The sequence below is a fragment of the Triturus cristatus genome, chromosome 2_2 (assembly GCF_964204655.1).
Source record: "Triturus cristatus chromosome 2_2, aTriCri1.1, whole genome shotgun sequence".
In the NCBI taxonomy this organism is placed as follows: Eukaryota; Metazoa; Chordata; class Amphibia; order Caudata; family Salamandridae; genus Triturus; species Triturus cristatus.
Window position 1 is genome coordinate 670,625,342 of NC_140582.1, and position 14,133 is coordinate 670,639,474.

General features: G+C 41.2%; 1 protein-coding gene across 1 annotated transcript in view; it reads right to left on the bottom strand.

The window, feature by feature from the left end:
- ASB5 (ankyrin repeat and SOCS box containing 5) overlaps positions 1 to 14,005 on the bottom strand; it is a 576,687-nt gene extending 562,682 nt beyond the window's left edge. Inside the window, exon 1 of the mRNA XM_085641860.1 lies at positions 13,734 to 14,005. Coding sequence (XP_085497986.1) covers positions 13,734 to 13,929 — 196 coding nt within the window. The 5' untranslated portion in view covers positions 13,930 to 14,005. The remainder of the gene's footprint in view (positions 1 to 13,733) is intronic.
- Positions 14,006 to 14,133: the final 128 nt, after the last annotated feature.

A 14,133-nucleotide genomic window follows, 5' to 3' on the forward strand; every position in this document is an offset into this window, starting at 1 on the left:
TCCGGTCCGAGGCCTCCGAGATCATCTGCGGCATCCCACAGGGATTCTCCCTCAGCCCGACGCTGTTCAACGTCTACATGGCACTACTAGCACGCATCGCCCGACAGCACGACCTCAACATAATCTCCTACGCGGATGACACGCAGCTGATCCTCTCCCTCACCAAGGACCCTCTCACCGCCAAATCCAACCTCCACCAGGGAATGAAGGCCGTCGCCGACTGGATGAAGGAAAGCCGACTTAAGCTGAACTCAGACAAGACGGAGATCCTCATCCTCGGGTCCAACCCCTCAGCATGGGACGACTCCTTTTGGCCCGCATCACTGGGGAGTCCCCCGGCCCCTACCGACCATGCACGCAATCTGGGAGTCATCCTCGACTCAAAACTCACCATGACCAAACAAGTTAATGCAGTCTCCTCCACCTGCTTCAACACCCTCCGCATGTCCGCAAGATCTACAGATGGATCCCGACAAACACGAGGAAAACAGTCACCCAGGCCCTAGTCAGCAGCAGACTCGACTACGGAAACGCCCTCTACGCCGGAGCCTCGTCCAAGCTCATCAACAGACTACAAAGAATCCAGAACGCCTCTGCACGCCTGATCCTCGATGTCCCGCGCCGCGACCACATCACCCCCCACCTGAGGAACCTGCACTGGCTCCCCGTCGACAGAAGGATCTCCTTCAAGCTCCTGATCCACGCACACAAGGCACTCCACAAAACCGGCCCAGCCTATCTCAACAGTCGACTCTCCTTCTACGTACCCAACAGGATACTCCGCTCCGCTGACCATGTCCTGGCCGCGGTCCTGCGCATCCGTAGAACCACCTCCGGAGGCAGGGCCTTCTCCCGCCGCGCCGCCAAGACCTGGAACACCCTCCCCCTCTACCTATGACAAACCAAAGACCTGCTGACCTTCAGGAGACAACTCAAGACCTGGCTTTTCGACCAGTAGCAGCAGCACCCCCCCCCCCCCAGCGCCTTGAAACCCTTACGGGTAAGTAGTGCGCTTTACAAATTAACTGATTGATTGATTGATTGATTCACTCTCACTCTCATACTGTCACCACAGCTGTTTCCGGACTGGGAGCTTGTCAGTGTCCCCTGTTAACGCCACTGTGATCTTATTTATTCCATATCCATGCAAGTATTATCTCTACACCTAGCTTCATCAGTGGTATGGGAAAGACGTCTCCAGTTTAGATTGTGTGATCAAAAGAGCCTATGTGGGTCCCCTTAAACACTATTTGCATAAGGGGAAATAGAAAATCTCGCAAAGGGGGACCCACTAGGGAAATTTTAGGCTTGGTAGCCTGGACTACATTGCCACACAGCCTAGAGATCTGTCTTCACAATACTTTCTCGTCACACCTTCTTCTGACTGTATCTCTCTTACCCACACCCCACAAAAATTCCAGTCAGCCTCAAAATTCTAAAATGCCTACCACCATCCATCTAATCAGCACACAATATGAACAGGCATTTGCAAAGCCAATAGGTCTCAACTTTGTTACCTATTGGCTTTGCAATGTTTTTAGGCATGCTGCATCGTATACGCGATGCTCTTTAGTGTGGTTAAAATTTAAACTAATGTCTTTGAGGCAGCTGCCTGCATCAGTTTGTAGGTCCCAACACCACCCATGGTCGCTTCCACAAAATCAAGATGACATGTACCTTTTTTTCAGTTACCAAACTGAGTTAGATCTGTGACTAAAAAGGGTTTTGTTAAGCGGGTAGGGGAAGCAGACGTAACACAGGGGAGGGTGGAGGAGCGGGGAAGCAAAACAGGGGTTGTGGGGCTAACAGCAATACAACAAATGGGAGGGTGAAAGGGTGAATAGTAGAGAAACATGGAGCAGGGTGGGAGGACAGATGGAACAACACTATAGATTACATGAAAGCTACAGGATAGCTGGAGGGGACACAGAAGCAACAGGGAGAGGAGAGAGCAAAAGCAACACCGTGTTATGGGAAAAGAAACACAGAGGATGCGGTTTGTGGAAAGCAACTAGAAGAAGCACACAGGCAAGCACAAGAGGAAGGGGGCGGGGCAAAGAAGCAGTCAGATAAAACAGAGCAACACAGAGTGAAAGCTAGAAGTACATGAGGGAGGTGGCTCAAAGATACACACACTATTGAGGTGCTTCACACAAAAACAAAAATTAGTGCTTGAAAAACAAGCAGTGGAAGCAGCAATATCAGCCAATCAAAGAGATCGTAAAGTGGAAATGCTCCATGGTAGGGGCAAACACAAGAATGACAAACTGGAACACTAATAAGAAGCAGGAAAATAAGAGTGACAAGGAAAGTCAACCAACGGTAAGCAATGGGCCGGTTCCAAGCCCCACTATGTTCGTAGTAAGCCACAATACGCATTGCAACAGACAGCGCATGCACTGTCTAGTGGGCTCAACCTCAAAATTGAGCAGCAACACTGTGTATTTATAACACTAGAATGCTAACTGCTACGGAACAAATGCAAATGCACAAAGAATACACTATCTTCCAATATGAAAAAACACAAAATGATATAAACTTTCAAAAACAGTATAAATGAATCGCCAATGTAAAGTAAATAGACACAGAGCCAAATATATTCCAGATTCAAATGTTCACACACTCTGATAGTAAATGTGAATGAGTAAGTAGGTGACTCCACTCTCTGACACAAGTAGGTAATGGCTAAATAGCCTGACAGGAGGATGCAGTCCACAAGCTATGGATAAGCCCAACTGTTTTAGGAGGAAACATGAATCACATGTTTGGCTAATTAAATCACAATGTAGCATTGATGCACACCCTGATTTGTTGCTTATCTCTTTTGGGAAATCACTCAGCTGAGAATGTTTTAAAAGTTAAAACCTAATCACATAAGGCACTATTTGGTCATATGAGGCTATGCCTGGATATATGAGATTATATATGGGCAAATGACGCTTCCAATGCTTAGGGAGTGCCTGTGCAGTATGTGCCATGCCTCGGGCTGTGACAACGGAACCAAAGGGACATTGAGGAGATTTATGGCACGTGCCAGGCAACTGAGACACAGCACAGCAGCTCATCTCCTTTCTTCACTATTTTCCAATTCCTAGCCACACCATTGCTGCTGGGAACAAGAATTTCTTCCTGTGTTCCTCCTTTGACCTATTAGCTCATCTTAGGAGCCTTTGAATTTGACTCACTGTTGTAAGATTACGATACTCAAAGAAGTAAACATGTCTCTATTACAGTCCTGTTTGTTTTCCAGTCTTGGTATTGATTTTGTGATCCGTGTGTTAGATGTTGAATAGGCAGTGAAGGTGTATAAAGTAGTTAGCCCGGTTACCTGAAAGACAAAGTGTAGTCTACTTACCACCTTTCACATCACTTCCTCGCCCACAACACTGTGGCGTTCCTCAGAGGTCCATCATATCCCATCTATTATTTAACATCTGCTTAACCGTCTTACCAAATCTGATTAAATACTACAACTTCACCTGTTACAACTGTGCAGATGACACACAAATCATTTAAAAATGGATAGCCCTGAAGACTACCACAATTCACAACTGATGACTGACTCTGTGCCATAAACACATGGATGATGAATAAGAATCTAAAGCTCAATACCGCAAAGACAGATATTGTGACCTGTGGAGAATGGCAAAAATACCAGCCTATGGGCATATGGTCTAGAGGACTTAAAGCCCCTTCAACAACATCAAGATAAGTTAGTGACCTAGGAGTAACCATAGATTCAGACCTTTCTTTAATACCACATGTTAACATCACAAAATGTGCCTTCTGCACAGTGACCACTCCATTGCATCTTCCCATACTTTGCATACCAAAATAAAACTTCAAGCCATAATCACATTCGTAATCTCCAAGCTTGACTCTACCAACAGCCTATACCTTGGCATACTCGCATTCATCATATGCAAAATACAACTCATCCAAGAAGCTGCTGCATGGCTTATTTTCGCCCTTCACCCAAGAGAATGCCAGACATCCAATGAAAGACTCCAGACATCGTTCCACTGGCTACCTATAGCTAGAAGGGCAATGTTCAAGGCACTCTGTATTGTCCACAGAGTCTCCTGAAGGAAGGAAATGCCATGCCTACAGGTTAAATGCAAGCAATAAAAGCTAAGGAGAACACTGTGCTCCAGGCTTGTACAACTTCTCATCATACCTCTTTACCATATAAAATCTGTAGGAGGCACTTCTCTCTCAGTACAAGCCACCAAGCTCTAGAACTCACCACCAGCCAACATTGGAAGCACCCAGGAGCAAATACACATTCAAAGACAGCTGAACATATGGATACTTCCTAGATAGTTGTATCACCCACACCCCAGCGACAGAGCCCAGACAACTGTTGCACCATCAAGAGCAATCATCAGCTTACAGCCCAAAAATTGTAAACAGCTCAACCAGCAAACCACTTTTGATGTGCAAGTAAGCTAAGAGGTGACCTATGGTTGACAGTGGCATTATATAGTTATGTACTTGGATATATATAATAGTTATGGCCACAATAATATTAAGACCATACTACAAACTAGTCATCAGCAAATTGTAACTTATACTTCTTAAATTCACGAGACATATCTGCTATGAGGGTTGTCCATCACCAGCAGTGTACAAACAAAAAACACAAACATCACTAAATAACAGGCATGAAATAACTGAAGAGATCTCAGCTGTTACACAAAGCTGAACAATTCGGAGGACTTTAATATAGTCAGCACTGTAGGTCCAAATATCTATTCAATCTGACCACTTCTTTACATCTCACAAAGACATTTAGATATGGAATAATCGGAGCGTGACGCGCACGAAAGCAAGATGGCCACTTTTCTTTAAGCTCCGGTGAGCCTCCGTGAGGCCGTCCGGATTCCCGAGTGCGGAGCCTTTGAAGGTCGATTCCCGCTCTCAAAATCGCAAACGGAATGTAACGTGAATTCGGAGGAGGTGTTGCGGCGCATTTGGAGCGCATTCCACACTCTTTTTTGATGTTCTTGTGTTCTCCTCAGCGCGGCACTTAAGATGGAGGCGCCGCGAGGAGCACGGGCGCGTTAACTCTGGAGGCTTTGCTGGTTGAAGGTATGGCAGTGAGGGCAGAAAGTGCATTTTACCTAAGCAGTGTTTACAACGTTTGTTGCTTCATTAGGGAGGTGCGCACTGCTACAATTGCAGTGTATTCAACCGAAGATATTTTAAAGGAGTGCTGAGATTGTGTGGTGCAAACCTGCACTGTCTGAAAATGCAAAATGCTGCCTACCCTGAGGTGAAGTTCAAGTGGCAACAGGCTGTGAATACCTGCAACCATGTATTCTAAGTTTTGAAACGCTATTATTGAAGATGCGGTGAGCTTGGTTACCGATTTCAAGTTGCCCTTTACATAGTATTTCCTACTCTGCGAATTGGCGTTTATTTTCGCCTCACAATGTCACGAGGAGCCGCTATCATTTTTTATGCGCTGTGATGTCACTGCTATCTACCTCCTCGATGTAGTAAGTTTCTCCACTAATTTCTAACATCCCTCATGTATTAAGAGTTCACCTTCAGGCACCACTGCAAGGGCTTTATTTATGCCGCCTCATTTTGATCTCTTCTACTGCCTTCATGAGGACAGCTGCTCAAACAAACCTCATACATCACTGATTGGATGAGCGAATAATATCTTTTTGGCGGTCGGGACTTGTGCGTAAGCAGTTTTTGAAAGCAACATTAGGATTTTCATTGTGTTTTTGGGCGCTGTCTTCCTTTTTTGAAGCCTATATTCGCAGCTTTCAAGTGACAGGAGCTTGCCTCACCATATTTCAGCAGGCGATAATTATTATTATTTTTTTTTTTCCGCACTGTGCGGTATTCAAGTAGTACTTTTACTTACTAGGGCCATTTTCGTATCCACTTCACTTATTGGACGACCTGCTTCTACGATTTGGATATCATTGAACTTTCCCTGGTGTTTGGTGGCTCCACCTTTCCTTTGCTGCAAATCTTTTGTGATTACTTCTGCTTGGCACGATGTCTACTGAATCCCACTCTACCAAATCGTCCACCTCTGGTACAAAACCTAAGCGGCATAAGAATGACCCACCTTCTCCTATACACTCTTCTCAAAATCCTGTTCTGGACTCTATCCTGGATGAAGTCCGTGGTCTTCAACCCTTCATGTCAACTACTAATGAAAAACTGAAGCAAATTGAGGAAAGATGGATCGTCATGGAAAGTAAGGTTTTTGATCTAGAACAACGTGTTAGTGTTTTACAGGATGCCTCTACAAAAATTACGCTCCTTGAACAGGAAATTCATAAACTTAAGCTTCATACGGAGGACCTTGAAAATCGTAATCGTAGAAATAATCTACGCCTTTATGGTCTTCCGGAAAATATTGAAGGGTCTGACTTGGTATCCTTTCTTCAGAAATTTCTTCCAGAGCTCCTTGATCTAACACCTTCATCAGGTCCTCTTAATATTCAAAGAGCACACCGCTTAGGTCGATTAAGTCCTGCTGCAAATAAACCATGTGGTATTATTATGCTCTTTCTTGAATTTACTGAACTGATGCATATTTTGAAAGCTGTCAGACTTAAAAGACGTCTTATTTGGTCAGGTCATCCTCTCTTCATATCGCAAGATATTTCCAATGCAACCAACGCTCGTCGCAAAGAATTTCTTGCTTTATGCCCACAAATGAAACGTCTCAACATCCAGTATAGAATTCTTCATCCATGTCTTTGCAAAATTACGCATGAGGGTCGATCACGTTCATTTGACGATCCGGAAAAACTTAAACTTTATCTTCAGAGTCTCCCGTCACATGGCATGGATACTAATCCTTGATTTGGTCTTTTTCTGGATTGTTGCATCGTATTCAGTTAAATGGTTTATTTAAAGTTTTTTGCTGTTGGTTTATAATATCAATATTCATGTGGCTCTTTTTCTCTTTCCTCCACTATTTTTATTAGTGTGGTTTGTGTCCTCTGGCGTCTCTTTGCTCCTCTTTCTTTGATGTCTCTTTGTTCTTTACAGATCCGGATGTTATTCCTTGATCTGTTTACATGTATCTATTTTTCTCTTTTGTCTCTTTCTCTTTTTGTTTTTCTCTTTTTCTCATCTATTCATTCTTACTCAGCTTTATTCCGATTTTTCTGTACCTGTCTTATTTTTAATACTAAGTCTTTCTTTTTACATATTGAACAATGTCTTTCCTTCTTTTGTCTTGTCGATTTTGCAGTCTTGTGTTCCTGTTCCCTCATGTTTACCTGCATCCAGAGTTATGGTTAATGTGACTTTGTGGAATGTCCGTGGTCTTGATCATCCTGTCAAGCGTCAAAAGGTATTACCTCATCTTGCTAAACTCAATACCCAAGTTGCTTTTTTACAGGAAACCCATTGTAATGACAAAGAATCCCTGAAACTTAAACGCCATTGGGTTAATCAAATTGTTTTTTCTCCTGCTATTGATCGTCATGGTGGTGTCGCTATATTATTTCATAAATCTATTAATGCACAGATTATATCGTCAGAGTGTGATCCTGATGGTCGGTGGGTTTTGGCAGAAGTTATTATAAATAAAAGACAAATAACTTTTTTCAACATTTATGGTCCTGTTAAACCAGACTCTGAATTCTGGCATTCTATAAGGCTGAAACTATTGTCTATTGCTAATTCTAATATTGTGGTTGGGGGTGATTTTAACCATTGGTTAGATCCGTTTACTGATAGACAATCCAATTGTAAGTTCAAACCTGACAAATCCCACAAATCATTCCAAGCAGCCATCTCCTCTCGCCCATTATTTGATACGTGGAAAACATGTAACCCAGACACCTTAGAATTTACCTTCTTTTCACCCGTCCATCATACCAGATCTCGTATTGATTATATTTTAGTTTCTAAATCACTGCTACCATGTCTCCAATCTTCTGACATTGGATCCATATTTATATCTGATCATTCTCCTACCTCCACCCTTATTGACCTATCTCTCACCACATGTAAACAAGGTAGATGGTGTTTCAATAATTCCCTGCTATCGGACCGTTCCTTTATTCTAGAAGCAACTTCTTTTATTAAGGAATTCTTTTCCTTTAATAATTCTTTAGACACTTCCGTACACAACAATTGGGACGCCTTTAAAGCTTCCTTCAGAGCATTCACTATTGCATAATCCTCAAGGAAGAAAAAGTTACTGCATGCTAAGTATAAAGAATCCCTAACCCTTCTGAAAACGTTAGAACATAATTATTATTCTTCTAAATCTCCCTCATCACTACAAGAACTAATAAAGGCTAAATCCACCCTGAATAAAATAGTCACTGCGGATGCTTGTAACATCCTCCTTAAGATTAAGTCGAAATATCATGGAGGTCAAAACAAAGCTGGGAAAATGTTAGCAAATGATCTCAAAATTAAATCAGAACGTAAAGTTATTGGCCCCATTCATTCGGAATCAAACAACACACTCCTTTCATCGGATTCTGATATTATCTCCACATTTCAATCATACTACATTCTCTTATATACTGAAACTACCACGCCCTCTGAAGATGATTTTATTTCTTTTTTTCGAGCTATCCCCAAGCCGAAAACTTCCCAGGATAGTTTTGAACCCCTTGAAAAGGACATCTCTCTACAAGAATTATTGGATTCTCTTAAATCTTTGAAAAAAGCAAAGGCCCCTGGCCCTGATGGTTTCTCAGTTGAATTATTTTCTACTTTCTCCTCAATTTTTGCTCCCAAATTGTTAGAACTTTTTAATTCCTTCATATCCAATTCCCAAGCCTGTGGTTTTTTTTGGAAGCCCTTATTATTGTAATCCCCAAACCAGATAAAGACCCTTCCTTTTGCAAAAAATTTCATCCAATATCATCAATTAATTATGATTGTAAAATTTTTGCAAAAATTTTAGCTTCCCGTTTAGAAATAATTATCCCTCTTCTCATTAAACCAGACCAAGTTGGCTTTGTTAAAGGTCGTTTGGCTTCTGATAATGCCAGAATGTTTTCTAATATTCTTGCTCTTAGTAGAAATAATCCAGCCCCACTTGCTGCTTTATCTCTGGATGCTGAAAAAGCCTTCGACCGTGTTAACTGGCCGTTTTTATTTCATGCATTACAATGGTTTGGTTTTGGTCCGAAGTTTATTTCATATGTTAAATTGTTATATACCAATCCAAAAGCATGTATTTTTGTTAATGGTCTCGTTTCCCATTACTTCTCCCTTCAAAGAGGTACTCGTCAGGGCTGCCCCCTTTCACCATTACTTTTCTTGTTATGCTTAGAGCCTTTTCTGGAACGTATTAGAAATAATCCTCTTATTAATGGTTTTAGTTTCAAGACCCAACAAATTAAACTGTCTGCATATGCTGATGATGTTCTTATTTATATGTCCAATCCTGTGTCTTCCTTACCCCCCTTTTTGCAGGAAATGTCATCATTCGCTAAGGTTTCTGGCTATAAATTAAATTTTTCTAAAACTGAGATCTTACCCTTAAATCCTTCATGCTATAGGTATATGTTTGACTCATCTAATTTCACTTGGTGTCCCCAAAAAATTTAATATCTTGGCATATGGTTCTCCCCCAACATTCGTGACACATTATCCCATAATTTTACTGCCTTAAAACTACCAATTTGTTAAACCTTTGGTCTCCTCTGTTCCTCTCTTGGTGGGGTAGACTTGATACAATTAAAATGATGATTGTCTCCCAGATTTTGTTCATATTGGCTATGCTACCTTTTAAAATTCCTAAATATTATTTCTCAGATTAATTCATTATGCACTAGATTTCTCTGGAATAATAAACATGCACGTATTGCTCTGTCTAAATTGATTCGTCCTAAAAATGAGGGGGGGGGGTAAGATTCCCAGATTTTGCTTTATATCATAATGCCTTTTTGATTCGTCAATTTTATGCTTTGTCTAAAGATTATCAGGATTCACCTAAACCTTCATGGGTCAATGTTGAATGTTCATTGTTAAATGATTTTTCAATTTGAGATGTTGTTCACATGACTAATTGTACCTTTCTTTCCAAATATCCTATTTTGAAACACTCTCAATTTTTGTTACATACACTTTTCTTTACGAATTTGGGTGAATATCAATCTTTTCTAGCGTCATCACTTTGGTTTAACAAATACATTAAGTTTCGTCACAAATCATTTTACTACAAACAATGGAAAGAAAAGGGTCTTATTTATGTACATCAAATGTTTGTGAATAATGTGATTCTTTCTTTCCATCAGTTGCAGGAATCTTTTCAATTACCTGATTCCTGTATTCAGCAGTATAATACTTTAGCTTTAACACTTCAGGGTTGTGTACAGAAATTCCTCTCTATACCAACTCCCGCTTCATTTCTTACTGATACTCCATTATATCAAATTTCTGCTGATATTGTTCCTTGTGCCTCTTTTATCTATAAATCTTTATCTACTCCTGTTGGCACAAGGAATAAATCTAAGGTTGAGCTAGAGTGGGAACAAGACTTTTCTCTGACACTATCGATATCGCAATGAGATACGTTTTGGCAGAAAATATTCAAGACTTCCAAAGCTGCTAATATCACACAGTCCTTATACTTTGTTTATAATAGAGTTGTCATTACTCCCATTTTGTTACATAAGTTTAACCACTCTGCTTCACCATTTTGTTGGTCTTGTCTTAATGCTGAAGGTTCTTTATTGCACTTATTGTTCTATTGTCCTAAGGTTTATGCATTTTGGACTGCTATATGGTCAAAGTGTACTCTGATTTTCTCTTATAAAATACAACTTAGTATTCATAATATATGTTTAGGCACTATGTCGCCTGATTTGGATCAAGCTAACCCCACATCTCCTTTATTTGATTTATTTCTTGCTGTGGCTTTTAAAGTCATATTAACCTGCTGGAAAGACAATTCTAAATTATCCTTTTTACATTGGTGGAACTATATATGTGATGAACATAGAATTGCCTCTATTCCTCATTCTTCTATCCACCTCCAAATTAAATCTGATTTACTATGGCTACCTTTTACGACTTTTCTGTCATTATCATTATAATCCATTTCTATCCTTATTATTGAGTTCTCCTTCCCTTCCTTTCTTTCTTCTCTCTTCCTTACTCGTTTTCCTTTTATCTTTTTCTAGTTTTCTCTCTTTCTCTTTTATTTATTTTTTTCTTTTCTCTTGTTTCTTTCCTCTTTAAAAAATTACTTTCCTCTTTAAATATTGTATTCATTCTATCATTCACACAGGCTCTCTGTATACCACTGTAGTATCCTAGTTTTATATCTTTTTCCTTAGGTATGCTTTCTTTTTCCTTTCTTATTTATCTCCATTTTAGGCTTGTTATTATAAAAGTTTATATACTCTGTAACCTTTTATGTATAATTATCCTCTTATGCAGTTACTATTTTTCATACATTTGTATGCTTATATTTTGAACATTATTGACTAGTTTATATTTGTAATCCTGTGTTTTCTTATATTCAATTAAAAAATATTTAACTAGATATGGAATAATAATAAAAATGCCCAGCCCAACAGAGCTCTCCACTTCTCTCTCCCTCCAACCATGCCAGCTCAGGGCCACAACTATACACAAAATCTACGTTTGGACAACCCAGTGCAAAAACCAGCTAAGCAGACTATGTCATAAGAAATACTATAAAGGGACCAGCAAAGCTGTTTAAGGATAACAGCATACTGAAAACCGTAAAAAAGTGCATCTGTCTCTCACACAGTTCCTCATCCACCACAATGCTACATGCTGCATCTCATAAATAACCTCAGTGGTCATCACGCACAATATGAAAACTGTTCCCACATAGGAACAAAACAAAGACAACATCCTTCCAACCACACACCCTACAAGGTGTAGCGTGCTACCGATGTAGGCAGGGCACGAGTCAGGGGTACACGCAGGTACACGGCGTCCACCCACTATTTTCACCAGGTGGACGCCGCCCCCCTGCCAAGAAGTTGGGCCCCACACAAATATGCTGAACTTGTCCTTGTGTAGGACACCGGGGCAGGTTCAGCAGCGCCTGCATGTTGTCTGCTTTCCATTCCCAGCAGCAACTTGCAGGTAGCGAGGGGGGATTTTTTCACCTCCAGCTGGGGCGAAGTTAAGGGGCCATCAGGCCTTCTTTTTTTTTAATATCGTGACTGGAGGCGTCCTGGAACCTCACACAAATGTAAATGCTACAGAGGGAAAACAAAGGCACACAGCTTGCTATCTCTTCACAGGTACTTAGGAAAGGCATGCTTTTGCCTTTGTTCTGTCCCTGTATATAAGTGCAGACACTAATAATTTAAATAGCGCTATTTTATTTCTTTTATAGCGCTACGTCCTGACGTCATGTGCTGTGATGGCACGCGTCATGATGTCACTTGCATAGTGTCTAACGTGGTCAGTTTACCCACTTCTTTTTATAGGACTTGTGCCCTGCATGTAGGCAAGTGCTTCAGAACCCCACATACAGGTAGTAAGCAGAATTAGTGGATCTCTGGAAACCAAAAGCTAGACAAAACAGAACTGCATTAACCTTTCGAAACATCTGACTGCACTGCCAGGGTAGCTTAGTCATGTGTTCCCACTGCTAAGCCGTGATCCTTTCCATACTGATAAATACAGCCACATTGCTATAGAGAGCGAGGAGCATGCCACCCACTAGATAACTGCTGCAACACCAAGGGTCAAATAACAAACACATGGATTAATCCTTGGGTTAAAATAACAGAGGGAATACAGTTAAAATGACATTTCCCCAAACCATCTCTAAAGGAAAAAGTATTTTAGCCGAATCTTAGGCGCTTTAATTAGAATCTGTCTGAAATGCCTCCTTCCGTTAGCAGTTAGTTACCAGAGCTACTTTTATACCTTGAGACGACACACCTTCTTTTTGTTGTCCTCAATGAACTAACTTTCGCACGCGATAGAAAGTTTGAAAACACTCAGAAAATAAATGAAAAGTGATCTCTTACAAGATGCTGTAGAGAAATGGAACCAAAGCATTGCACATCATGTTCTCTGACTGATCATTTCCGGTTTGTAAAAGATAGTTCCGGCCTCCTCGCGACACCGTCCACTATTGCATAACAGCTGACCGCAGAGGCGCTCGTGAGGCTCATTCATACAAAATGTGTTGCTTCCCCTTGCCATGTGCACTTTCGCCCTCAAGTTCACAGATCATGGGTAAAACTTTTAGTATCATTCCTCGTTTGTTGACATTGGACCTCTAATACAGCTTCATCACCTGTGTGATTATCACGTTATCTAAGCAAACGTGTATTGTTTAGGAATTTTCAGCTAAGAAAAATATATTAACACTGACACAAGCTCCAATAAATACGCTAGGGAGTATCACATTCACCTTTTTGGTTTTTGATGTTTCATACAACAACCTCCATGATATGTGAGCATCACAATGTTCCTGGGGACTATTATTGTTTATACTTTAAAAATTATCCACAATCTTAAATTGACTTCTACCATTATTCTGATTGCCGTAAGCAAGTGTTGGTGCTAACAAATCCTTCCGTGTACTTAGTTGGAATGAGTCTGCACGGCAGGTCAAAATAAACAGTACTACTCAAGATACAGAAAGTTCAATCCACTCTCTGCTTCCCAGCGGACACTTAGAGAGCGCATCCGCCCCCCAAATATCAGTTTTAATGGCGGCAGCGAAAGGGTAAACGCAAACGTATGGAGGAAGGGAGGGGGGAGAAAGAGCAAACACATACCTTGCCCTTGAGCGACAGAATAAAACTCGGCCGCTATCCTTGCTGCCTCCTTGCGGTTCCCCTTCACAATGTAGAAGTGACTCAGCAAGGCGAGGCTAATTTTCACAAACAGCTTAAAACAGAAAAGAGCCAGGACAGTGAAGTAGACACTGCATAGCCTCTCGGTAAAGGCGCGATTTTCCTCAAGCTCCGTCATCGCTGCACTCGAGTTTTTAGTCAGCGTTTACGAACGAATCTCGAATGTGTTGACGGTGTCACATGGCTCGCGCCAGAAGCTCTCCAGAACAGCTGGCCCCACGGAAAGATGATATCAGGTGGTCATGATGCCCGCTGCCCAAAATATGGGGATTATTTACACTGTACATAACTCTCGTTCCCACTGCACTCTCCCTAAGGCCCG